General features: G+C 40.7%; 1 protein-coding gene across 5 annotated transcripts; it reads left to right on the forward strand.

The window, feature by feature from the left end:
- Window positions 1-1,509: 1,509 nt before the first annotated feature.
- ubap2l (ubiquitin associated protein 2-like) lies at window positions 1,510-26,022 on the forward strand. 5 transcript variants are annotated; one of them, XM_065470716.1, is made up of 30 exons: window positions 1,510-1,561; window positions 2,835-2,972; window positions 3,669-3,743; window positions 4,345-4,455; window positions 6,251-6,425; window positions 7,458-7,559; window positions 7,772-7,817; window positions 10,266-10,310; window positions 11,043-11,149; window positions 11,416-11,475; window positions 11,593-11,645; window positions 11,958-12,043; window positions 12,459-12,639; window positions 12,874-13,072; window positions 13,289-13,629; window positions 14,049-14,221; window positions 15,365-15,485; window positions 15,802-15,841; window positions 15,969-16,161; window positions 16,282-16,345; window positions 16,611-16,947; window positions 17,919-18,007; window positions 18,112-18,165; window positions 18,637-18,721; window positions 18,886-19,103; window positions 20,084-20,189; window positions 21,378-21,503; window positions 23,543-23,610; window positions 23,740-23,934; window positions 24,753-26,022. In XM_065470716.1, exons 2-30 carry the CDS (start codon window positions 2,877-2,879, stop codon window positions 24,846-24,848), a joined length of 3,642 nt encoding a protein of 1,213 aa, XP_065326788.1. In that variant the 5' UTR covers window positions 1,510-1,561; window positions 2,835-2,876; the 3' UTR covers window positions 24,849-26,022. The 5 variants fall into 5 exon arrangements, with proteins under 5 accessions (XP_065326788.1, XP_065326791.1, XP_065326790.1 ...); XM_065470717.1 differs by lacking the exon at window positions 1,510-1,561 and adding an exon at window positions 1,630-1,743; XM_065470719.1 differs by lacking the exon at window positions 21,378-21,503.
- The last annotated feature ends 87 nt before the right edge of the window (window positions 26,023-26,109 follow it).

Here is a 26,109-nt window from a genome sequence, read left to right on the forward strand (position 1 = left end):
GAGCTGATTTCCGCTTGTGAATGTTGGATTACCGTAATAACCGTGCAAGAAGGACACGCTAAACAGACTTCCTGTCGTTATATGATGCTTAGTATCTAGGTTATTATAGTTATCTATAACTAAAGTACAAACAAAGAACTGCAATAAAAATGAAAAATAAAGACTTTTTTTGCACCCCCCCAGACAACTAAGTAAAATTCATCTGTAAACACAACCTGCCTAAAAGGGCACAATTTATATCATATACACATTATATTACTGTTGGTGATATTTGTAACACATTCAATGATCTATGTAGAATGTAATACTTATACATATTATTTTACCTGTTTCATTTTTTGTTTATTATTATTATTATTATTATTATTATTATTATTATTATTATTATATACAACACTATGTAATAGTATTGAGCCAGCCCTGTGTGAACCAGAAGCATAACTAAAAATCTAAAATACATAAAAATGCAGTATATTAGGAAAAATAATTCTGGTATACTTGAAAATTAATATTTGGTATAATCACCTTTAATTCTTCAACACAGCCTGAACTCTTAGGTTGTGGACAACCACTTTGTACCTCTACTTTTGTACTTTGCACACTGAACACAGTCTGAACCAAATATCACTCCACCAGACCTGGTGCCACTGACTTTCAGTCCAGTTCTTGTGTAATTTAGCATATCTCAAACTTTGCTCCCTCTTTTCCTTCATTAAGAGTGACTTGTTGACAGCCACCATTTCTGAGGCTTCACGAACAGTAGATGGATCATCTGAAGGTCCAGATACATCTCTCAGGTCCTGTGTCAGATCTTTTCTGGATTTTTTCTTAAGGATGTGGCTTTTAGATATTGCTCATCTGCTGAAGATATTTTTTAGGTCTTCCACTGCTTACTGCTTCTATCCTCCTCATATCCAGTTTCCTTAAAGATGTTTATAGCACAAGCACATCATGCTGAGATATGGCAAGTTTTCTGTTAGAAGCACTTTGGGAATCACAAAAATACTATTTTATGTGATGTCAATTTTTGAATAGATTCAGCTAAACAAATGGGAAAAAACCATGTGTTTGACACGGGCTGCTGGAAACAAAGTGTCTAAAGATGCAATTCACAATTGGTTCTTTGTTGTATGTTGTATGTTGACAAGGGCTGGACTAGAAATGAGTGAAAAAGTAGACAATGTCCAGAGGAAAACTTTGAAAGACATCAGAATGCCTGGAGAACTGGTGCTCACACATTATCACAGCATTTATGCATGCGGGTGAGGGTGTTATTATGAGTATACTTGTGTATACATATAGACGATTACTTGTTCATGTACACATCAGTTGAATATATTATTATTATTATTAGTGTTATTATTATTATTATTATTATTGTATTAATAATAATAATAACAACAGTATTTATTATTATTATTATTGCTTCTCCAGCTCTGACATGTCACGTCTCTCCGCTGACGGTATATTGCTGATCACGTGGTGTAGGTCCAGTTTCCTCGAAGCGCTCTGCAAACCACGTGACGCAGCTCTCCGTGGTGTCAGAGTGGAAAAGAAACAGGTAAATTCACCGTCTCTCGCTTATTGTGTGAGCGAGTCGGCTCGCTTTATTTTTCTCAATATAGCTGTTACAACTCGGGGTTCAGGATTTAAATCCTGTCCTAAATCCTACTCCGGAGGTCGACAGCGAGATTACTTGTCGGCCGGTTGTGTAGCAGTGTGTAATATTGAGCCGGGTTTCTGGTCAGTATTGCCTGTTATTTATTTTCATTTTAGCGGCCTATAGGCCTACCCTCAGCCTCGGCGTTTTTTTACGCCTTCAGCCCGGTCCGTGAGAGTACGCCGGGGCCACTGGTTGTAAATGTTGCAGAGCGGTGTCGCGGCTGCTAATTCGCTAACGTGGCTAATGTTTCTTGGCTAACCAAGAGGACGTTAGTTTGTTTAGTTAGCGTGGATATCAGTCGCTAGCAGACAACCGGTGGCACCGGAGTGGCATGGGCGTATTTTTTTCCTCTTTGGTTCACCCGGTCGAACCCGAAATCTTCGTTGCCCGTTAGTTGTCGGCGAGCTAATTAACTTGTTTGCTATTAAGCTAAGTTAGCTAGCGACGCAGCTTTGTGTAGGTAGGTATCACTGTTTAGTTAGCAGGTTAGCCGTTAAAGTTAGCCTCGTTGTCGCCATGAGGTGAAGCCGTGAGAAGCGGAAGCCCACCGAGACTTGAAAGCTGGATGCTTTCCCCTCAACTATTAGCTTGCTGGCTAGCATTTTGGCCATGTGGCTGGATAGTAGATTTGGATATGGTCGACGGGCCCTGGTTTTAGGCTTGTTTGTGCGCGAATCAAAGCAGGGTTTTACGTAACATGTGCAAGATTAAGGAATCGATAGCAAGGTTAACAGTATACTGTGTGAGATTGTATGTTGTCGTTCCCCATTCGGTGTTCTCCAAAGTGTATATATGTCTGTTTCTTTTGTTGTTGTTGTTGTTTTTTAAAGACATTCGGTTGTTTGGTAATCTAGATTTACCTCAGCATTGAGGCTGTTTTGATGCATAAAGTGTTGCATCATGTTTGAGTGGTAAATAAGTTAGTGCTTGTTTTCCTTGTGTGCAGCTGCACCCAGTTTACTAAGGAGTTCTTCCCTTTTTTTGTCCTCCCTCGGGTGGCCTTGGTTTAAGACATGGTCTGGGAACAAAGCTGATATCACTGCCAGCTTCCAGCAAACCATTAAGCAACCAGGCAGTTTGAGGAAGTGGTATCGTACCATACGTGTGCGCGACATAAGTAGGTCACAGTCACAAGCCCTTCTAACACTCCTTCTCACCCTTCTCTTCTCAGGTGTTATTCCTTTGTAAATACTGTTATTTGTATATACTGTAAATGATGACGTCCATGGGCGGGAACCGAGCCCGGGGCAACTGGGAGCAGACACAGGGCCAGACACAGAGCCAGACACAGCACAAGCAGAGGCCTCAGGTACCCTCACACACTCACCACCTGTCACACTGCCCAGATGCTCTGTGATATGCACCAAGGTTGAATATACTCAGACAAGGGTTTTTTTCTTTTCTTTTTTTTAAACTCGTAATTACATACGAATTTTTAGCTACAAAGTTACATACTTGCTACAGTTAGATTTGAGATAAGTGTAACTTTAGAAATTCAGTCAAAACTCAGTCTTTATTTACTGAGTAAAGGGCTTTTGCAGATGATGCCATCCTCACTATAAAAGCTTTGGATAAGTTTCAAGATTTTTCAGAGTTAGGGTAATGCTGCTGCTGAGTAATTACAAGTCGAGAACAAAATCTCTGATTGTGAGCTTTTGGGATCACGGCTTCAGTCTGAAAATCCAATAGGGAACACAGTCTGACCAACTAATATGCAGGTTTGATGATAACAGTAAAAAGACGGTGGTTACTGTTTGTGGTATAGTAGTTGTGTGAAAAAGGTTATTTACAAGTGTTAGCATTTTTAAGCACTGTAGTTTTTGTTGAAAATGGTAAATTAGTTGCAATTAGTAAACCTGAAGTGGATGCAAAGGTGCTTTCAAATTTTAATAATAACTTTAGTGCTACAGATTCTATTAACATCTAAATGTTATGTTTTTTTCAAGAATGCAAATCCTGTGTTTGCTGATGCAAATCTTGGATCTTTTTCACCCTCTTGGAACAGGCTACCGCAGAGCAGATCCGACTCGCACAGATGATTTCAGATCACAATGATGACTTTGAAGAAAAGGTCAAACAGGTGAGCAGATGCACTTTCTTTTTGTCCTGCTGTTTAGGTGTTCCTGCTCCTTTTGTAGTTGCACCACTTCATTTATTGACACGTGTTATATTGTATCATTTATTGTGCTTGGCATTAGACATGTATGTCTCTTGTGTTAGGATTTTTTTTATTTTAAGTGAACATATACAGGATTTAACCGTAAATTATATCAGGCCTGTCAGCTTTGATGATCAAATCATTAATTTTGACACACACTCATTGTCATCTAAGTTCAGAAAACTCAATAAACAAGTCATCGTCACCTTCTGATAAGAGAGTTTACCTCTCAAAGATCAGCGTCTTCATTTAGGAACTAAAACAAGTGGATGCAGTCAGAGTATTCATAGAAAATTAACTTTATATACAATCTGTTGGTTATCTATGGTCTTGTTACAAAGGTGCTGAATGTCTGCTCAACTGCTGAATCTCAGCAAGCATGTAGCTAACCCTCTATACTGACCTTTTGATTAAATTAGATTGTTATTCTAAGTGTAATTAAAATAGTTTACTTTTTAACAAATGACACATCAGAAATGTCATGGGTCAACTCTGTCTGATTGTGAAAACCCTCCTTTTCCAGCTGATTGACATCACAGGCAAGGATCAGGATGAGTCTATGATCGCACTGCATGATTGCAACGGGGATGTCAACAGAGCCATCAACGTGTTGCTGGAGGGCAGCCCAGACACTGTGAGTATTGGCTTTGTGTGAAGGCTTGTGCTGTGAGGGCCGGATTCTTGTGAAATCAGTGCCACACTGGATGTTACAATCACATTAGGGAAAACAGTGGTTGGAGACAGCAGCACAACTCAAATTATTGTGACCAGGTTCAATGAACATGCAGCCTTTGAAATGGTTGCTTTGAAGATGGGTACCACAAACAGTCAGATGCCATGTTCAAAGTGACTGTGATGCATGAGCAGGGCGATAAGATGGCGCCAGTCTATCAGTTTTCAATTGATTGCGGTTGTGTACAGCGATACAGCACTAAACAGATAAATCATTAAAAATCGTAAATCTGCTGTCGTCTTTTGCTGTCTAGATACAAAGAAGTTCACATTTACTTTTAAATGACTCAAGCCAGAACCTCATAGATCTGAAACACACATTCAGAAATTCCTCCACAAATAGTGATGGAGTTGCTGCAGGATGGCAGTTTAATAGGTGCATGGGAACCTTGCGTTTGTATAGGAACATAACCAGAATACAACAAGTTGGCAACCAGTTGAATCAAGTCCCCTGCTGCAAAGAGACTCATTGCAGACGCACAGCACTTGTGAGTGCTGATTGATTGCAAAGTTTTGGCAATCTTTCTGCATTTATAAATTAGATAGCAAGTATTTTCAAACCTTTGCCAATCTGTCTGAGAGTTATTGCAGTCAGTCTGAGTCAGGCTGTGATTGTTTGGAAGCGGATTGTCTTCCACTGGGCGACTGTGCATTCATTTTCCTGTTGAAAGTGGGCACTGCAGCTGTGTACATTTTCTGTGTTTTCTTTGTCAATGTTCCTCTTTTGCATCCCCTAAGTATGTTGTCACTGACCTGTTGAAAACCAGAAGGGGACTTGAGGGAGGGCAGTCATCTCCTGAAGTGGAGACTGCATTCACAGGGCATTAGCTTCCTCTTAGTTTACAATAAAATTAATTGGTTCTTCTTTCTGCGATGTTTTAGGAAATTCTGCTTGGTAGGTTTGTTGCAGTCTCGCTAACAGACAGACAAACGGATGGCACAGATAACATATCTTATCTTTATTTGGCTACTTAAATTTGTGTAATGTATATCTGTAAGTGAAGAAAAGTCACACAAAAAATAACTTAAAGGCTTGGATAATAATCTGACTAGTAGAACATGGTGAGAAATTGAAACCAGAGTAAGACTTTGAAAAGTATCTTGCTGTTACACATTAATCACAGCTGATCAAGAGATGCTACGCTCTTTCGATTGTCAAATACTGGTTCATCGGAGTAAAGACTTTAAAAGGAGTTGGATTTATACGGCTTGGTGGGGAATAAATAAAATGAACAACATTTCCAAACAGCTTCTTCATGTACTGTATGTGAAATGCGATCCCAGTCAGATTCAGTCATACGTAAGCTTAGTAGCAGTTTATGCTCACTCTTGTAATCTCTGTGTATAGCGGCATGGCACACATCTGCAAACAGGTCCGTTTTTATAGGTCTTTGTATGATGTGTGGTAGCATCACATTTTCCAGATGGCACAGAGCGATATTGCTGCAACCGATGGAAAAGGAAGAGATATTCGTCAGAAAACTATGAAAAGGCTGTAATGGTCACTTAGTTTACTGTTTTGGCTGAGGGTATCTAACAGTGGAAAAAAAAAATTCAGATCATCACTTTATCAACTAACATTTCATCCATTTCAGTGTGTGTTTCCCATCTTAGTGAAATGTGCCAAGACAATAAGTTCTGTAGTACTCTGATTTAGACGAGCATCATTGTAATGCTATATTTATATATTTCTTAAGGACTCCTGGGAAATGGTGGGAAAGAAGAAAGGGGTGTCAGGTCAGAAGGAGAACAGCCAGGCAGAAACCGGAGACGAAGGAAAAGAGAACAGAGAGAAAGGAGGCGAGAAGGATGCAGCACGTCGCAGAGGTGGAGCTCCACGCAAGGGACGTGGTGCTAGCAGGGGACGAGAGTGTAAGTCTTTAACTCATCCTTACAGTGATATGCCTTCTTCTACAGTTTGATCTGGAAACTTTAGTCATTGGCTCAGTTTTTACAAATGGGTGTGTCTGCCAACAGTAGATTTTTCTCACCTTGAATTCAAATGTGAAGGGATTGAACAAAAATATTGCCACGCCCATTGAGAAATTTGTCATTTTTATACACAGTCCTGTATTTACAGAGGCTCAGATTTAATTGAACAAATACCATTATAACTTTCGAGTTATTTAAGGCTCTGCTGAAGTCAAGATCTGCTTGAAGTGGGGAGCCAGTTGAGATTACCAGAGTGTGGACCTTCATTGTGATCTTTTGCCAGGCCTTTATTGTATCTGTCTGCAGTTCTTGTTTATTTTTGTTGGTCTTTACATCTTTAGTTTTGGCTTTAGTTTGATTTATGTTTAGATGAAGAGATCAGCTTGGCTGCTGCAGAATATGAAACTTTTTTTTTTTTGCCTTCAACTCTGAAAAGAAATCATTGAACAAATGGTCACTAGCAAGGTGGTTATTTTATCAAATTGCATGCTGTAAATGCACAGCCTGAAAGATTTTTTTTCTTTGAATTTCATCATGTTTCACAAGTCAAAGAATGCTGTTAATTTGAGTCATGCCTGCGCTCTGTCAGACTCAAGTTTATCGAGTCATTTTGTAAAAAAGGCTTTTTGCTTTTGTTGCCTGAAGGGGTTCATTGAGAAAAGTAGTGTATGGTTTGCATGAACAGTTGCTTGCTGGCTTATTTCGTCATTTAGATGAAGTTGGGTACAGAAAGGTTGCACAGGTGCACCAGAATTACTGTAAAAATAAAAATGCAAGAAAGCCTTTTAGAACTTATTCAAACTGCATACGTCGTCATAGGAAAGGAGAGCCAGCACATTTGTCTGTCCTTTTGATTGTATCTGAGGGGCTGTTAAGGTTCTCAAACATTAAGTTTTATTTAATTGTCTGCTGTTTTTGCACGCGCCATTGTGTCTAAATCTGAAGCCATTCTCTCTCTCTTCATTACCCAAGTTCGTGGCCAAGAGAATGGCTTAGATGGAGGCAAGACTGGAGTAGCTGGAAGAGGTGCAGAGCGAGGCCGAAGGGGAAGAGGCAGAGGAAGGGGAGCAGTTGGTAAGTAATCCTCTTTACTGTTCTTTGAAGGACGTTTGTCTAATCAAAACAAGGGGTAGCTGGAGGTTTTTTGTTTTTGTTTTTTTTTGTTTTTTGGGGGGGGGGGGTGTTTGTTTTTGTTTTTTTAATGCATACATAATCTGCTGGCTTCCTTTCTTATGGCAAAATTTGTCAAACTGAGAAACTGACACAAAGTCTCGCTCTGTCCCCAGGAGCATCTGGACGGCGAGGAGGCAGATTTTCGGCACAGGGCATGGGGTAAGGGAATACCTGCATTGCCTAAATCGAGAAGGCCTTTTGTTCCACTTTTACCTGTTGCTATGGTCACCAGAGAGCAGGACCCCAGCCTATTGTTTAGCATTAATCCAAAGGAGGGAGGACATACATCAGCCAATGGGATGGAACAGCGTGGGCTGAATATCTCTCTTCAGAGTTTGCAGTCTCTAAAGATTTTATTTAGAGTAATATTTGGATTGATTTATGAAGAAGACTGTCAGGGACCGAACTGGTTTAGCTTTACAGTTATATTAAGCTCTCTGGCCCCAGGCTGCAGCATTATTCAGTTTGTTTTGCTTTTGTTCTTTAGTCTCTCTGAGCGCAAAAGGGTGTAGTTAATACGCATGTCAGTTGAACAGTTAGGTGTCAAAACAGAGGAAGTGCTTTTTGTGCTGACTGTGATGGCTTTCTCGACTCATTTGATTGTCATTAATTGGGCAGTGTATGAGTAAGACTTGTGCTGTCATAAGACATTTCCTGGATTAGGTTGTGAACAGTCAGGTATGATGTGACTCTGGGTGTATATGTGTGTGCGTCCTAACTGAATGACTTCCTTGCTGGAGAAGCCTGAATCTGATGTTCTTACAAAAACAAAGTGTGTTTTGAAGCTGCTGTATCAATACAACAAAAAGCATACTTGCACATGGTTATAACCTATGGGAATGACCAGAATGTAAAATAATTGCTCTGTGATGGTGCAAACGATAACCTGCAGTAGGATCTTTATGGTCTGTGCTCTCTGAGCCTGTGGAAGTGTTCCAGTCTTGGCTATGTTTGTTTTGAGTGTTGACCTAGATATTGACTTGCATACTCAAACACTATAATATGCTTTTCATACAGATTTGGGGCTAATGTTGTACAGTGCTGGCTGAGACGTTTTTGTGTTACCTAAACCGTCCTCACTGTCAGCACACAATAGTTCTGTTATTGCTTTTGCTTCTGGATGCTGGCAGACTCTGTTTACCGACTTTGCACCAATGTTTGTTGAGAGAAGTGTGCATGGCTTTAAAGGAAACTGCCTTAAAGCAGATAAAGTACTTGTTGCTGTGTGATAAGATGGTGATTTTCAGACCTGCTTGTAGATGTGCGTCACTGATATTTTATGCTTTTAATAGGCAACTTATGCTATTCACCTCACATTTTGCTTTCAGATTTCATTGAAACTGCACTAAACCCCAAAATTAATACTCTGGGTTTAAAAGGGAAATGAGTACCACACTTAATTACCAATGAATAAGCTGATCAGATAGATTTGTTTCAGAGTTGATGTGACGGTTTAGATGATTCAAGGGAAGTTGGTAGATGACTTGGTTATTATCTGCATATGTGAGTCTCTCTGTGAAGTAATAGTGCTTTCAGTCTCTTTAATGAGGCCACATTAAAACCGGCAACCCAGATTTTGGTAACATGAAGACTGGATTTATCACTAATGTAGCCTGGTTCAAGGTGTGTTAAAATGACTGAATTGAACACGTATCCATTTGTTAAGAAATGCAAATTGTAATCTTTGGGTTTTTTTCTATCTTTTCTGGACAGAAATCATGTCACACCACCCTCCTCCCACCCATTTTTGTTTCCATAACCCCATTTTTTTAAAATCACCTATTGATTAGTGTCTATTTAGACAAAGTTTTTCCAGGTTAAAAGGGCAGAAAGTAATTTCGCACCTCGGATCTGAGAACACAGTTAAAGTCCCACATTACAACTGACATTTTTTTTTCTCTGGTGTTGCATTCAACTAATTTCTTTCTTTGTCTGCAGAAAAGAAACTGAGGGAAGAGATTGAAATCCACTCTGTTTTACACATATGGGATCATTTTTTGTTGGCATATATAGAAACCCAATGAAACAGGCTGATATGTCTTTACAGCTGTAAAAACTGTAGTAAAAGTGTAGGTTTGCTTTGGTGGGGTGTTTGTCAGAATCGAGACAGTTAATTTGGTGCTGTACAGAGTTACCACAGAGTGTGTATGTGACATTCTCAACTTATTAGGTAAATGAGAGTGAGACTAAACAAGAGACTGTGTGATTTGAGATGGATGGAGTTATTATGCAGACCGATGCACCGTGTGTGCTCAACAATAGCTTTGAGCTCATGTAGTTGTGTGATTGAAGGTGTCGATGAAACTGCTAACTGCCATCATCTACCAGCTGTTTTTTGTTTGCGGCTGATTTATGAAGCCTATACTTCAGTTCAGCTGGGTTTCTTGTGTATTGACCCACTATGACTAAAAGCACACTGGCTTGCTTTGCATTGAAGAGTGATTGACTGGAGCAGAGTTGTTATTAAAGTACTGGCTCAGGCAGCTTGAAGGCATTTTGCTTATGCTGCTGTAGCTGTCGATGGTGGTGGTGGGGGAAAAAAAAAAAAGCTTTTTCTTTTACTTTGTTGTTCATCTTGTAATTGTTACCATTATTTTTCTTCTAAAGCCAGAATGATAAGGGGCCCAGATATGATATTGCAGGCAGTAGGAGGTGAGTGCATCGCCTCTTGTGTGTGTATGTGGTGTTCTTGCTTTCTTTAGGGAGCCTTTGAGTGCTATAAAATAGGATAATGTAATAGCAGATATTAAAACACCTCATTCTATTAATAGGATATCAAATGGATATGGCCTTCCCTTAAAATTTGTCATTTAATATGCTCATCCAAGCTATAAATGCATCTTGATTTGCACAGGAAGGATCTTTGACAAATAATGAAAGCTGCTTGGCTTGGCTTCACTCAAAAGAAAAGTGTTGCACTTGATCATGTTGCTAGGCTGCACCAGCTGTAATTTCCTCAGCATACATGGATGTGTCAAACTAATGAAAGATGTTTCTTGCCAGGAAAGAGTCGTTGAAAAACTAAAACAGTACTTAGATGCTTCCCCACTACAACAATGGTAGTTTCACTGCTTTAACCAAGTGTTTTTTAGGATTTCTTTTACATATCATTTTCTGTTGCAAGTTTGGTTTTGTTTCTGAAGTGTTTTATGAAGTAAAAAGCCTAATGCTGTCAAAAGACCACTGCAAGCAGACAACCACCTTAATCAGTTGTGGTGTGCACCTCATTAAAACTTAATTGAGGGTTTGCTTCTGCTCAAACAGGGCTGACCTCTAGTAGGTGAGTAGGTAGTAGCTGTGACTTATGCAGACACTCCTTCAGTTGTTGGGGAAGTCATTAGTCCATTCATTCACTTCTTGACTCCTTATCACTATGTTTCCCAGAACATTCAACCCTGCTGACTATGCGGAGCCAGCTCAGACAGAAGAAAACTACGGAGGGGGCAGTACCTGGAACAACACAGGAAGCGTGGAGCTAGAGGAGGGAGCTAGTAAGTGGATTTATCCACAAAGGTCACCCTCCAATAAGAGAAGTTAATCTTATCAATTCAGCATCTGTTTAACATCCAAACAATTTTAAAAAGCATGGTTAGCTTGCCAAAGAAGCTCTTGTTATAAAGACTGCAAGGATGGTTTGCTTGATAGTTGAGACATACACACATTTCAGACATATTGTAATGCTCTGACTAAAGAATTATCACTTCCTCTGGTAACTCTACATTAGCTTTAATCTCCTCACCTCTGTCTCTGTCTCCAGGGTTGGAATACTCTGCAGGAGAGGGAACAAATTATCCACCCAAGTTTGATTCTGCTCCTGGTAAACTTGTCTTCACTCCCCTCTTGATTTTTTTTTTTTTTTTTTTGGCATTCCTTATTCTGTTTGAAGTTCTTTGCTCAACGTGATATCATTGAACTGTTTCTCTTTCACTCACAGGTGCCTGGAGGTCTGCCACAGAGGAGTGGGGCACTGAGGACTGGAATGAAGATGTGAGTGTTTTATTTTTACCTCAATCACATTATTTCTTTAACAAAAACAGTACATTGTCCTCTAAGAAGTTATAGTTCAGTATTAATGATGGTGATAGCAGCTCCATGGTGTAGTGGTTTACATATTTGCTCGGAGGAGACGCAAGTACCTTGCCAGGAGGAACTTGCGTCAACCCACTAAATCAAACTTGTGGAGCTGCTGTGGCGACCCGTTGAGAATAAGGGAGCAGCTTAAAGTAGATTAGAACTGATTCTGATCTGCACACTTGAACAGAACTAAAACTTCATCTTCTGCTCTCCTTTCCTCTGCAGCTTTCAGAGACCAAGATATTCACAGCTTCCAGTGTAGCGTCAGTGCCTCTGCCTCAAGAGAATGTTACCATCACTAAGGGACAGAGGTGGGTCACTTACACAATTTATTACCCTGCTGCTGAGCAAATTGCTTTTCTGGGAATTGATCAAGAGAAAAAGAGCAGTCACTGTTTTGTAACCTTCTCTGTTTTTTGTGGACAAGGTTATAATTGATTTCCTGATCAACTGATTTATGAATGAGTTAATGTTCAGAGAATTATTGGCCATATGCTTGTACTGTTAGTTATCAAGAAAATGTGCAAATATTTAATTATTCTGCTAGCTGGACAAAAACGAGCAGTGTTAATATCGCTCACTTGATACTTCTGTTGAATTTAAATAGTAAAAAAAGATTAATCAAGAAAACAATGAAAATGAATGCAGCTTTACAATAATTAACCTATTTTTATTGAAACTTTTTATAGGTATCATAATGAATGTTTTTTAAATTTCTTGTTATAGGATTGATCTCGCGGTGCTCCTTGGGAAGACTCCACCATCTTCTTCCTCAGAGACAGAAAATGCCCCCATGGAGGCCACCCAGCCCCCCTCTTTGTCCCAGTCACTGGTTTTCAGCAACTCCAAGCAAGGAGTGCCCCTCTCTCAAACATCCTCCAGCACCCCTTACACCCAGCACAACATGGTGAGACTCTAAAGAACAAAACATGGCAGTTTTTTCCTAACACTGCAGTTAAATGTACCTTGCCTCTCAGATAGCTCACTAATGCAAATCATCTTTTAACGTTGATAAGTCCACCACTTCCTCACCACATAGAAAACGGGCGAGTATAGTGATATCGCGGCATAACTGCATTATTGTGGCTCAAGTATTTATTCAGTTAGAATAATGGTCTGTGTTATTCTACCAACACTGCAGGTCAGCATGCTGAGCAAGGGTTTTGGGGAAGTGGGGGAACCTAAAGGAGCTAGCACAGGGACCACTGGGTCCCAGTTTTTGGAGCAGTATAAAACAGCCCAGGCACTGGCCCAGCTGGCAGCCCAGCATTCCCAGACTGGACCCCCCAACACAACCCCTTCATCATGGGACACCAGTGCTGCCTCACTGGGACAATATGGTGAGATGAGAGCCTTTTTTTAATTACTCTGAAGATAAATTATCTGCACACTAAATGCTATTGTTATTAAATGCCTTGCTGTAATGTGTGAAGTGGTATATTTCATAATGATTATAATTGAGCTTTTTACTTTTTCTTTTTTTTTTTAATTTCAGTACCACAAAAATACCTGCTGAGTTTATTTTTTCTGACTTTTGTCCCCTCACTATTGTCTAGATATGAAGGCTCAACCGGAGTCTGCAATTCATACGCCCTTTACAAAGAGGCAGCCCTACCAGGCCACCACCTCAACCTCGTCCATGTTGGATGTTTTCCTGCAGGACAAAGGCCTGCCTCCTTCCTCTTCTGTCTCCTCATCATCTTCCTTACCACAACAAACAACATCCTCCCCCCATGTGGTGCCTCCACCTGCTTCCTCCCTTCCTAAAATGGCCGGAGTCCCTTCTCTAGGTCAACAAGTTTCCCCAAGCTCCTCAGATGCCCAGGGTTCAAGTCCTCTGCCTTTGCAGCAACACAAAATCAAACAGCAGAAGAAGAGGGCCTCCATTAATACAAAGGTGACTTTTAATAAGAGATTTTGAAAAGGTGCCTGATAGAAGGTATTGAAAACAGACTGGTTTCCTGTAGGGATGCACTGATCCAAATGTTTTCTCTTCCAATATGATGCCAAAATCTGTGCGTTGGATGTGAAAATGCTTCCAAAACAGGTGACAATTTGCTGTTGGCTTCTTTCATCCTGTGTTAGATTGCCCACATTGCTGTGTGGTAAACATAGAACAACAGAATTGAATTGAGTTGAACTGAATTGATCTTCCTCATAGATCGCTGTGTTGTCACCAATACTCGGTCTAGTTGTCTGAGGCAGACAGATATCCAATTAAAATAGCAGACCAGTAGAGTTTGTGTCTTATGCATGAAAGCAAGCGTTCAGTCTTTGTGGCCTTAAAGAAAGCAAACTGCTTTTGTCTTTACTCAGATTCCAGCAATGGCAGTGGAGATGCCTGGCTCAACAGACATCTCAGGCCTGAATCTTCAGTTTGGAGCGCTGCAGTTTGGGTCTGAACCAGTTCTACCAGAGTACGAGTCCTCCTCTGCCACCACGACACCAGGCAACCAGGTCCAGAACAGTCTCTACACAAGCCCCAGCAGGTTGGTACTTCCCAAAGCAAAGCTCTTCCAGTACGTAAACAAACAGAATGTGAATATTTTGAATGGAGGACAGTACTCTTAAAAACCTTCCTCTCAGACCTGCTAGTTGTACTCAGTGTTGTGCCATCTGCTGTGCAACCAGCCAACATAAGGATAGTTCATGTTAGAAAGTTTATGTTGACACAGAACGCTGTGGAATGACAGATTTTTGTTTTTGATTCAAGAACGGTTCTCTGGAGTAAAGTTTTTCTTGACTTTGTAGTCCTCCTGTTCATTGACAGTCATTTTGCTAATGCTTCTGGGCACTTATTAAGCGTGCCTATGCAATAGCACACTGCTTATTATTTGTCGGATTTGTTGTTCTTCTTATTTTGCTGCTGCTGTCTAAATGGCAAGAGAGCTATAACTTTAAATAGAACTAGGATGTGTATAATTTATTAAATCACCAGTTAAATCAGATTTTTTTTTTTTTTAACTTAAGTTTTGGGACTTTGCCCCCCAAAAGCTTTAAAATTCTTTTGTCCCCACAAGTTATACTTACTCTCTGCATGTGCACAGTCATGAAACTTAATTAATGGAGCAGTTCAAAGTGCATGCTCAATCAACATCTCTGGCTCATCCCACCAGAGCAGAAGCCACATCAAAACAATATTGATACAGTGCTAAGATAACAACAATGTATGCACAAAACATGTTGTGAACCTCACCTGTGGGGATGCATCAGTGCAACAACTCAGTTTGGCAGTTGTGGGCAGGCAGGCTAGCTGCCATCTTTGACACACAGATTTCTATTCAGGGTTGTAGTTGAGCCTGTGTCTCTCATAAAGTCTGACATTTTGTACCGCTTATTCAACAGTGTTTGCATATTTTTGCATTTACAAATGTGTGTTTACGCTGATTGCCAGGAATACTGAATTATTTTACCAGTTATAACTGGACTTTTAAGAATTTGGCTTTTGATTTTGATTTTATTTTTTCCCCACACTCTGTTTTACTCAGCACTTCTTTAAAGGTTAGATCAATTTTTGGTGTGTGCCCCAGTCTATAAAGGTCATTAAATTGTAATTATCATCAGTATTCAAGTCAGAACCATTAATTGAACACAATTAACTTTGAGCTTGTCCATTTCATTGCAATCTGCAGTGAGTCAACTCCAGTTCTCTCCAACTCCAGCCAGATGGACCTGTACGATCAGAGACCATCTCAAACACGACGTTACCCTCCTTCAGTCTCCTCCTCCCCTCAGAAGGATTTGCAGCCCAAGGTAAAGCCAACACTTTCCTCTTTCACTTGATCTACTAAAATGTTAAATACCCCATTTTTAGTGAAGTATTAAAGGAGGGGTCACTGGGGTCAACATGCTCAACTACCACCTGCTCTGTTATGCAGAAGCCTCTTAAAATAAACTCTACTCTTATACTTCTAAATTCTTTTGGTTTCCGTTGTTCTCATTGTAAAGTGCTACTGGTTTTTAAACATGGCCTGTATTTGATATCTGCATATCAAATAAGCTTCAGCTTTTTATCAATGGCCTGTCTCTATAGAAACCTGTGAGCTCACGTTCATTGTTGGTTTTACAGAATGGCTTCAGTTCAATACAGGCAGCGCAATCCGTGGAAGGTAAGCGTCTGCTTACTAGTCAGGTCATATTTTCTGGCACATTTTGCCCACATACACGTTTCCTGAGCATTATTAATTGAGTTTTGTTGGTTTTATTCCATCCGTTTCTCTTTTGCTCTCTGCACAGCTGCAGCAGGCTCTGCAGTATCAGTCAAGCCGGCCTCTGACTCGGTCACGCCAGCATCGGTCTCCAGCATGGGCACTTTAACAGACAGCAGCTCAGCCTCCTTGTTGACTACAGCCAATCAGACGCCCCTTAGTGCTCTGGGTCACAATGAAGACTTGCCTCCAAGCAGCATGGCCCCTCCTCAGCACAACAAGTGAGATACAGCTAATCTCTTAAATCTAAATTATGATTGGTGTTAACCTAAGTGTCAGTGAATGTGATGTGATTTGCTGATAAGTGTAATATCCCCTGAATATCCTGTCTTCTTTTACAGCTCTCACCCATCACAACAGAACAGTCTGACTCCATCTGTCCGGACATCGAACTCAGGCTTACTGGTGAGCACTTTGTATGCTCGTGTCAATTTTTACATCAGAATCAACTGTACTTTTTTTTTCTTTTCTTTTTTTTTTAAACTAGTCACAAATGAGTGTGAGTAGCTTATGCAGGAGGTTGGGTCTCCCTCCCTCACTCACTCAGTGTGAGCATTTTTCAAAGCTGCATTTCCTGTGGTGGTAGATGGACACATTATATGTTCATTCACTCTAATGGAAATGTAATCTCATCAATCTTCGCCGCATTTATTTCCTTCCGCCCCTACAGCATCCCAGCGTTGATGGAGACTCGAGCCTGCACTCTTCATCCTTCCCTTCCTCTGTCTCAGCCGTGCCGTCTTCATCAGTCCCCTGCTCCTCTTCCTCTGTGGCTGCTGCACAGGTGTCCTTAGGGGCTCCTCAGGCCTCCTCAGTGGGCTCTGCCACAGTTTCAGCTCCCTCGGGCCTAGGCCCCGTCAGCAGTCTGGCCATGGGCCTCAACACTGCCTCTATGGGTGCCCCAGTAGCAGCAGCTGCCGCCGCCACTGCTTCAGTCTCCACAGCGGCCTCGACCATTCCGTCTTCAGCATCTTCGTCATCAACACGCAGCTCTGCAGCATCCTCAGGTTAGACAACACAAACACAAATATATCAAAATGGAAATGCAGATGCAGTTTGCATCCTTTGTGGATGTTTTAAATTGTGTTTGCTTTTCACTTTGTCTGCATAGCTGACTTTAAACTGTGCAGTCAATACCAGTGATATAATTATAAGCTTGGTAACTTGATGTGAGGCCTTCACAATAACTTGGTGGTAAAATGGACTGTCAGTCGTTTACTGTATGCGAATCCATTGTAGAGCTTCTGTTACAATATTGTCATTGATCGGGTCATGTGGTCTGGCTTCAGAGAGCACACACAAAGTAGAAGAAGAAAATAAAAATAAAGGAAAGGAAAGCATTAAGTAGAGCTTGTCTGGGGTGTTAGGCCGTTGTTTAATCCTTCATTTTGACTAGATTATAGAACCAAATGAAGTCCTTAAGAGTTTAGTGGTTACAGTTACACAGATGATGTAACCTTCAGGGCATATTTTGTGGTCAGGTGGCAGATGGATGCATAAATTTATGTTGACTTACAGTAGAGCAACTGTGGCAAAGGATTTCTTGGGGAGTTTGTCAGAGATCGTCTTTGATTAAAGTGAGTGAGTCATGGGTGTTTTGTTTTGTCTGGGATTCGATCTGGTTTCCATTTCCTCATCATCACAGGTGTGCTTTTCATGATTCTGACTCTTTGGTTGGTCCCCTGAGGCTTTTTCTTTCACACATGTAGAGTGTAATCTTTGCTGCTAAACAGTTTGTCACGTGTTTTACTGCAATGTTTTCATTTATTAATTCTGCTAAAGGCGATGTATTTGTAATACTTTGTTTATGTAATGCAAGTTGGTGAATAATTAGTATAATTTGGTTGCTTAGTGCATGGGTAAAATTGTCTAGCAAATACAGGCACAAGTGTATTTTCATTTTCGATGATTATGAGGCTTATATTTCTGTTTGGCAAATAAATGCATTTTATTGGTTTATTTTAATTTGTGCATACAGGGAAAGCACCTCCAAACCTTCCACCCGGAGTGCCCCCTCTACTGCCCAACCCATACATTATGGCCCCTGGACTACTGCATGCCTACCCTGTAAGTACTGTCAAAGTTTCTATGGCCTGAGCTTCACGTGCTTACTAGATTTTTATTTACTGTGTTACTTACTCCACACTAACTTGATTTACTGTTCTTTTCAGCCTCAGGTGTACGGCTATGACGATCTACAGATGCTACAGACAAGAATACCGCTGGTGAGTGTTGTTTGTGAAATGTATTTAGCTGCTGCAAGTAAAATAATGTTATGCACAGTTAGGAGTGTAAAATTACACAGCGTTGTCAGCTTTGTATGACTCAGGGTTTAGGTGTGACGGTTCAAATCTTCAAACAAGTTGGGGTTTTTATTTTTTTTATTTTTTTTTGGGGGGGGGGGGGGGGGGGTTGTTTTTTGTTTTTTTTAGTGCAGTTACTTGAGGGCTTTGGCCCTCAAGTATGAAATACATTAACTACACATTACCTGTGCTGTATTTACAGTTTGACTTAAATGAACCAATAAAATCAGCAATGTAGTTCCATCTCTACAAATTGTGAAATGAGACTGGCTCATAGGCAACAGTGAAAAGCTTAGAAAAAATGTTTACCATTACATACCCATCCCAAGTTATGTGATGGGTATGTAGTCACTCAATTATGTGTTCTTATACTGTAATATTTTTCTCATCCAGGATTATTACAGCATTCCCTTTGCAGCAACACCCACAACAGCACTGACAGGCAGAGAGGGCAGCTTGACAAGCAACCCTTATTCTGGTGAGACACTTTCTAGTTTTTAGTTTTTTAGCTCCATTAAAAGTCTAAAAGAGTGAGACAGACTATCTACTACTATGTGTGATTAGAAAATATCGTTTTATTTTAAAAATGTATTATTTTACTGCTATATCATGTTTCAATCTTTTATTCCCATTTTCTTTAAGGTGACTTATCAAAGTTTGGTCGAGCTGATGCCTCTTCTCCGGCTCCAGCTACCACATTAGCTCAGACACAACAGAATCAGAGCCAGACGCATCACACCACACAGCAGCCCTTCCTGAATCCTGCGCTGCCGCCAGGCTACAGCTACACCAGTCTCCCGTACTACACTGGCATGCCAGGATTGCCCAATACCTTTCAGTATGGACCTGCTGTGTTTCCGGTGAGAAATCTTAATATCCAAGATAATTAACTTTTTCCTTGTTTGCAATTTCTTAGCGTTATTATATAACAACAAGCAGTTGTTGATTTTTTTTTTTTTTTTTTTTTTTTCGTGTGGGTATGAAGTCCAGTGCCTTATATTTCCACCACTAGTAGATGAGGGGAGTAGATTAGAGTATTAGAGGCTCATTGTATAGTTTTACTGAGAAAGAAACAAATGTTAATTGAAAATACAAACCTGCTGTTTGTGAGAAGTAGCCAGTCAGAAGAAAGTTGCCTTAATGGGAGGGTGGCCTTAAAAGAACAGGAGCTATAATCTCCTCAACAACTGAGGGGCTGCACCAAGCCCCAGTGTATCATGAGTAAGTATTCTACTCTTAATAGTTTCCAACAATAAAAATAAATTGAACATAAAAGGCCGCCTTTAAATTAATTCTTCCCTTTAGACAGTGAGAGACAGAGTGGCTTCTGTCAGCCTGTGGTCATCTTTGAAGATGTGTTGCATATTGAGCTGGCAGCTAGTAGTGATGGGAGAGTAAAAAGCTACTTACTGTAACAAGTACAATCAGTTTATCTTTGACTTCAGCCAGACAACAGAGGCTGCAGCTCGACCTCTACCCGTCTTTCTAGTAGCTTTGCCTTAACGTTAAACTTTTCTAAAATAGAAAAAAACAGGGACTAATTTCTTGTCAACGATTTAAAAGTTCACTCTAGCCAGTTGGAATTAAAGCAAAATTTGTGTTTGTGAGTGACAGAAACACTGGCCTAAACAGGTTCCTTTAACTTGCCTGATATCGCTTTGTTTCAGCCCCCGACCCTGCCTGTAGCCTTTCCTCTGGTGGCAATATGAGAGCGATTTAAGCAGTTTTAAAAAAATACATTATCAGAACCTGAATTTGTGTTTCACCACCATGATTGTGAACTTTTCACATTTTCCTTTGCTGACCTCTTGACTCTCTATTTTTTCCCCCGCCCGTCCAGGTGGCTCCTACCTCGTCAAAACAGCACGGTGTGAATGTCGGTGTCAATGCCTCGGCCACACCCTTTCAACAGGCTAGTGGCTATGGTTCCCATGGATACAGCACTGGTGAGAGCCTGAATAATGTTGAAACGGCATGTTTACGGGGTTGTGCTAGTATACTTGGACACCGATGACTCTGTGCTGATTCTCACAATGAGCCCATTGATTTCCCATCGGTGGAGTGCGTATTTCATTCGAGCGCTGCAACATCTGCAAGCATAAACATGGTGCTCGTGTAATGGCCTTTGTTATGCTTGTGTCAAGACACTTGCTCATGGTTTATGAATCATTCTTGTGACCCGGATGTTGACGTGAAAGTTTAATGTTTTCATGATCAGAACATGGTTTGGTATGTCAGTGTCAGAAAATGCATCTGCATCTCATACAGTTTCAGTGCCTGTACACGTGAGGAAAATGCCTGAGTAACTCTTCTCTAACAACAAGAATGCATCTTATGTCACTTTTATTAAAGGGCGTCTTTAGATCAAGTATATGCTGTCTAAACAGGAAGGGATAAGGGGCTTTAAAAGTGGCATCTGGCTGTACCAGTTTACAAACGAACAGGGTTAGATTAAGGGTTTCTCGCTTTTTTCCATGGCTTGCTTTGCTCATCTCAGAATGCAGTTTGCCCCAGAGCTTTACTATCCACCACCTCGCCTGCACACACCTTCATGTTGAACACATCAACACATGAAGCCAACATCTTCCTATTTTTCCCAAAGACTGACATTTGAGACGATATTCTTTCACCTGTTTTTATCCAATCACTTCACTGAGGCTTTAGTTTACATACTTTATTCATCACTCGGTATCCACCTTTAGTCACAACATGTGGAAAACCTATTTGTTCTAAGCTGCACCATCTGCTGCTTTCTGCCATTACCCAACTCAAGCTCACTCTCCACCCCCATACACACGCCCTGCCTGCCCCCTCACTTCCCTCACCTCCTCCCCCTCAGACTTGGGTCAGATGGTACCTGCAAATGACATCAGCGTTGATTCTGACCTGCTTGTTGTACCGGACGGACAGGCTTTGCCACACAGACGCTGCAGTTGGTATCAAAGTTCTAGTTGTTACAGCGGAGGGAACTTGATACCGTCTGCATTGTCCCAACTTGGTAAAACCTGTCCATGTGGTCCAATTTTCAAACAAAACGCTATGAATCATTTGCAGATGCTATCTGAGGCAGGTCTGCTTCCCCTGCCTGGTGTGTCTAACGCTGTGGGCTGCGGCTGTGTGTCTGACTGTTGCAGGCTATGAGGATGTGGGCCAGGCTTCAGGGAGTGGGGATTTCTGTAAGGGCGGATACGGCACTGCCGTGGCCGCTGCTGCTTCTGCACAAAACAAGCCAGCCAGCTCTGTCACCGGGCCTGGAGTCGGTGAGTGCCGCCACATGCCAAATTAAACCTAAGGCGAGAGAGAGAGAGAGAGAGAGAGAGAGAAACCAACCCTGTCCCTCCCATCTTCCTCCTTGTGTCACCAACCATCCTTCTCCCCCCTCTTTGCTCTCGTTCCCTTGCCTCATCGCTGGTGCCTGCAGGAAGACCTGTCACACTACATGTGCTTTCAGATAGTCCAGTGCAGCCTGCCTCTTTTACAAGCCTTGTTTGCATTTCTTTACCCGTTTTCTGCCAGGGTAACTCATCATCACTCCAATGTACTTCTATGTAAAACAGCTACACTGTGTTTAGAGGTTGTTGTTTTTTTTTTTGTTTTTTTTTTTTAAAAAGGTCGTATTAACATTATTGGGCTTCTACAAAGTGATTATGAGTTACTCTGGTTGATGCTTTCCCATTTTCCCCTGTGTTGCTTGCTCTTCACTCATGTTCTCATTGCTGGTGTGTCCGTCTCCAAAGTAAAGAGTTTGCTGTCCTGCGAGGGTCGTAGTTTGCAACAAAATCATCTGTAGCACTGGTGATTGGTCAGAATAACGCCGTTTGTGACTGAAATGTTTTGTCAAAACTGTGTGCACTGAACCAAACCTGGTACATAGGAAGTTCTGCTTATGTCTTTGAACATCACTGACCATTATTGGAGTGTTGAAGTTCAGCGTTACCTAATTAGATATGATGACAGTGGATACAACGGATGACATCAGTCACTCGCTCAAAGGGAAATCTGTCATTTCTGCAGGAGTTGTGATAGATTTCATTAATGACTTATTTGTTCTGGATTAAAAAACCCTTTATTACCTTGTGAGTGTACGAAGCAAGAAATGCTGCATCTCGTTAAACATGCAACTTGTCAGTGTAAAAGTGTTTGGACACTCAGGATTTTAACACATTTCTGTGAAGCTTCCACACAACGCAGGGCTGAAATGAGTGCTTTCAGATTAACAGAGTCTCATAAGGTTGAGCGTCTCTCTAGCTGACAGTTTCATTAGCAGCTTAAAAGCAAAAAAAAAGTTTAAAAATCCATCACTTGTGTTATCTGCAGAAAAAATGACAGAAATATTTAATATCACTTGTATACAAGATTCTTCTGCTTTCCAGCAGTGCCAAGACTTCAGAGCAAAATATCTGAGAAACCTATCTTTAATCATTCATTCACTGACTTCTGTTAAAGAGAGGAACTAAGAGATGTATTTTATTTTTATTAGTCTGTTAATTTTTTTTTTTTTTTTTTTGACAAGTACAATTTAGAAAATGATGAAAATGCACATCTGATTACTAAAGTTGTGTCTTCAGAATAGGGATGCACTGTACTGACCATCTTTTATTGAGTGTTACTGTTTTGGGGACATAAAAAGGGGAAATGGAAAAAAAAAAAACAAATTAAATGGACAGGAAAAAAATATCTCTTATCCTTTGTTGGGCAAATTGTCATCTTGTTTTTTCTGATCAGATGTCAAAAATCCAAATCATTAATTATATTTTCATACAAGACAAAGCAAAGAAGCACATGATTGTCACCAGTTATATTTGGGTAATTTTCTCTGAAAATGTTTGAAAATAAATCATCTGGAATTAGAAAACTGGGACGGGACTAGCATTTTGTTTATATCCAGAGTCTCTTCTTTTTTGGTAAGCTGATATCATAGAGGGTTAAAAAGGAAGTGTCAGAGCAAACCCTGAAACATACACTCAGCTACACCATCTTTCTCTGATTCCTCTTCCTGTTCATCTCATCCTTCCTCATCTCCTCAGTCTCTTTGCCGTCGTCACTAAAGGGAAATTGTGCTGAAATCATCTATGGACTCGTGCTCACATAGATGTTCATACTTGGAATTTCCCAGTATTCTGTTATTGGATTTTTTCCCCCTCATAGATAATATCTATACATTAATTTCCTTGTTGTCCATCGACCCAGTAGCATCTGTGCTGGTTAGAATCGGAGCGTAACCACGTGGGTGGTTACTGTAACATATTCGGTTTAACAGTTAATGAGCTCAGTTTGTGTCGTTTCCCCCTCTCTGCAGGAGTCTCTGTGACATCAAGCAACACGGGAGTACCAGATATTTCAGGGTCTGTTTACACAAAGACGCAGGTAACTACAGAATAGAATAGAAATATTTACTCACAGGATATGCTTCTGCTTGTCTTGTAGCAGCGAACAAACAAACAAAAAAACACAATAGTGGCCAAACTGATTATTCTTCTTCCTGGTCCCCTGCAGTCGTTTGAGAAGCAGGGCTTCCACGCCGGGACGCCAGCCGCATCATTCAGCCTGCCCTCTGCGCTGGGCAGCGGGGGCCCCATCAACCCTCCTGCCGCTGCCGGCTACGCTCCAGCTCCATTCATGCATATCCTGACACCACACCAACAGCCCCACTCTCAGATTCTGCACCACCACCTGCAGCAAGACGGACAGGTGCAGTGTATCAATCAATCAATCACCTTTATTTATAAAGCACTTTAAAACAACCACAGCTGACACAAAGTGCTGTACATTGGAACCAAAAAATAAAATTACATAAGATATAAATAAAAGCCAAATAAAATAAAGAAAAAATAAAATAATTAATTAAATAACTAATTTAATTTCAACGGAAAACTAAGTCTCACTGAGGTTAAAAGCCAAAGAATAAAAGTGGGTTTTAAGACACGATTTAAAAGTGGACAGTGTATATATAAATGCTTACATATTTGAGGTCATGTGATTTTTAGAAACAAGCGGAGCAAAAAAAAACATATACAGGCATTATTCGTTGACAAGGAAACTCCACCCAGTGAGTCAAATAGTAATGATCAACAGTCTGAGCTCAAAAATGCATAGACTGAAAGTAAAAGATGGAAGTGTGTCAACATCAGTTTCCCCGAACGGTGACCAATGCAGCGACAGCTTTAGAGCCTGAGATCGGGTCGGCTTGACCAGAATTTATGGTCAACGCTGAAAAGTGAGTGGGTGACATCACTGTAGCTCCATCTTTTATATTCAGGCTGTTAACTAGTCGACAAATTCCAGTCTATTTGATAAAGCACATTCAAAATAAATGAAGTACCACTTGAGCATCATGCAGTCAGACTGTTATAAGCAGTAATACAAATCTAGTGAATTGCCTTATAAAAGATTTTTTGGCAAGTTCATTAAGTGTTTGTGGTTTCACCGTGACATTAGCTGTGCTGCTTTTAGGTAAACACATGGCACGAAGCGGCAGTTCACTGATGAACTTTGACTCTCCTCCACAGAGCGGCACTGGACAGCGCAGCCAGAACGCCTCCATCCAACAGAAGTCTCAGATCAACAAGTCGGCGTACAACAGCTACAGCTGGGGGGCAAACTAACATCCACTCACGGGACCCCACCCCCCGCAGTGTCAAAAAGCTGGGAGGGGTGGGAGGCTCTTCACTCCTTCGGCAAATAAGTCTCCACGTATAAATCCCCGCTTCCTCCTGCAGAGATTTCCCTCCAGTCTCTTGGCCCAGCACTCCCACAGCTCTGACCGCGGTCAGAGGAGGTGCTGTGCCGAGAGAACGAGCACTGTTAATGATGCATGGATGGATGGGTGGGAGGGACAGGAGGGGCTTTAAAAGTGAGGGGCGATCGGAGATAAATGGTGATAGAAGCAAACCATCAAGAGGGTGAAATACTAAGTGTTGGGAATTTGTATCGTATTAATCTTCCCGCCCCTTGCCCCACCCCAACATTTTTTTTCCTTTCACTTGTAACATAGAACTGTTTTTCTAAAAGAATGAACGTTTCCTGTATGGTGTTTTTTTTTTTTTTTTTGTCTTTTTCCACTTTTTTTCCCACTGAAGGGGAGGAATGAAGTAATCTCTAAAAGGGGGTGGGGGCAGGCTGGTTTTGTATTTCAGACCCTCAACTCCCTGTTCCTTAATTTTGACGGAAATTCTTCCCTCCTGAACAATTTCCAAACACAATAATTTGCCGTTGACTTTTTTATGTTTTGGGGTTTTTTTTGTTTTTGTTTTGGTTTTTTTTTATGTCATTTTAAGTTTGCAGAAACAATTCTATAAATTGGTAGAGTTGTGAAGTTTATTTTTTACCGAATATAGATATATTATATATAAAGACATATAAGCAAGCTCACTGGCTTTGACTGTGAGGAAAAAGTGTGTTTGTCATGTGACTGCGTGCATGTTTGTACACACGGGGGGGCCATGGTTGCGTACTGTGCTTGGGTTTTTGTTTTGTTTTTGGTTTTTTGCCTAGCACAGGATTTGTTTTTGGTTTTTCATTATCCAACACTTGTACAGTAACTTTTCCCATTAATTATAAATATTTCATAAGGCCCCTCTTATTTTGAAAGATGAGAATGATTTCCAAGGCCAATACACACCCAGTCTGCCTTCCAGTGTGAATAATTTTGTTTCTGAGGCCCTCCCTGCCCCGCCACCTGTCCCCCCAACATTGTAAGGAAATCTGCAGCATTGAATACTGATGGACAGAATTGTACTATGGGTTTTTTCTTTTCTTTTCTTTTTTTTTTTTTTTTTTGTCAGTGATTTTTTTTTTCTTTTTGTACTGTGCGTTTTAAAAAAAAAAAAAAAAAAAAAAAAGTTTAAATGGATAAACTTGTCTTGT

The sequence above is a fragment of the Pelmatolapia mariae genome, linkage group LG22 (assembly GCF_036321145.2).
Source record: "Pelmatolapia mariae isolate MD_Pm_ZW linkage group LG22, Pm_UMD_F_2, whole genome shotgun sequence".
NCBI lineage: Eukaryota > Metazoa > Chordata > Actinopteri > Cichliformes > Cichlidae > Pelmatolapia > Pelmatolapia mariae.

Coding starts and splice junctions, on each gene's coding strand:
- ubap2l (XM_065470716.1), top strand. CDS start 2,877: ATGATGACGTCCATGGGCGGGAACCGAGCCCGGGGCAACTGGGAGCAG. Junction 7,818..10,265: donor TTTTCGGCACAGGGCATGGG/GTAAGGGAATAC, acceptor TTTCTTCTAAAG/CCAGAATGATAAGGGGCCCA. Junction 21,504..23,542: donor TGTCACCGGGCCTGGAGTCG/GTGAGTGCCGCC, acceptor CCCTCTCTGCAG/GAGTCTCTGTGACATCAAGC.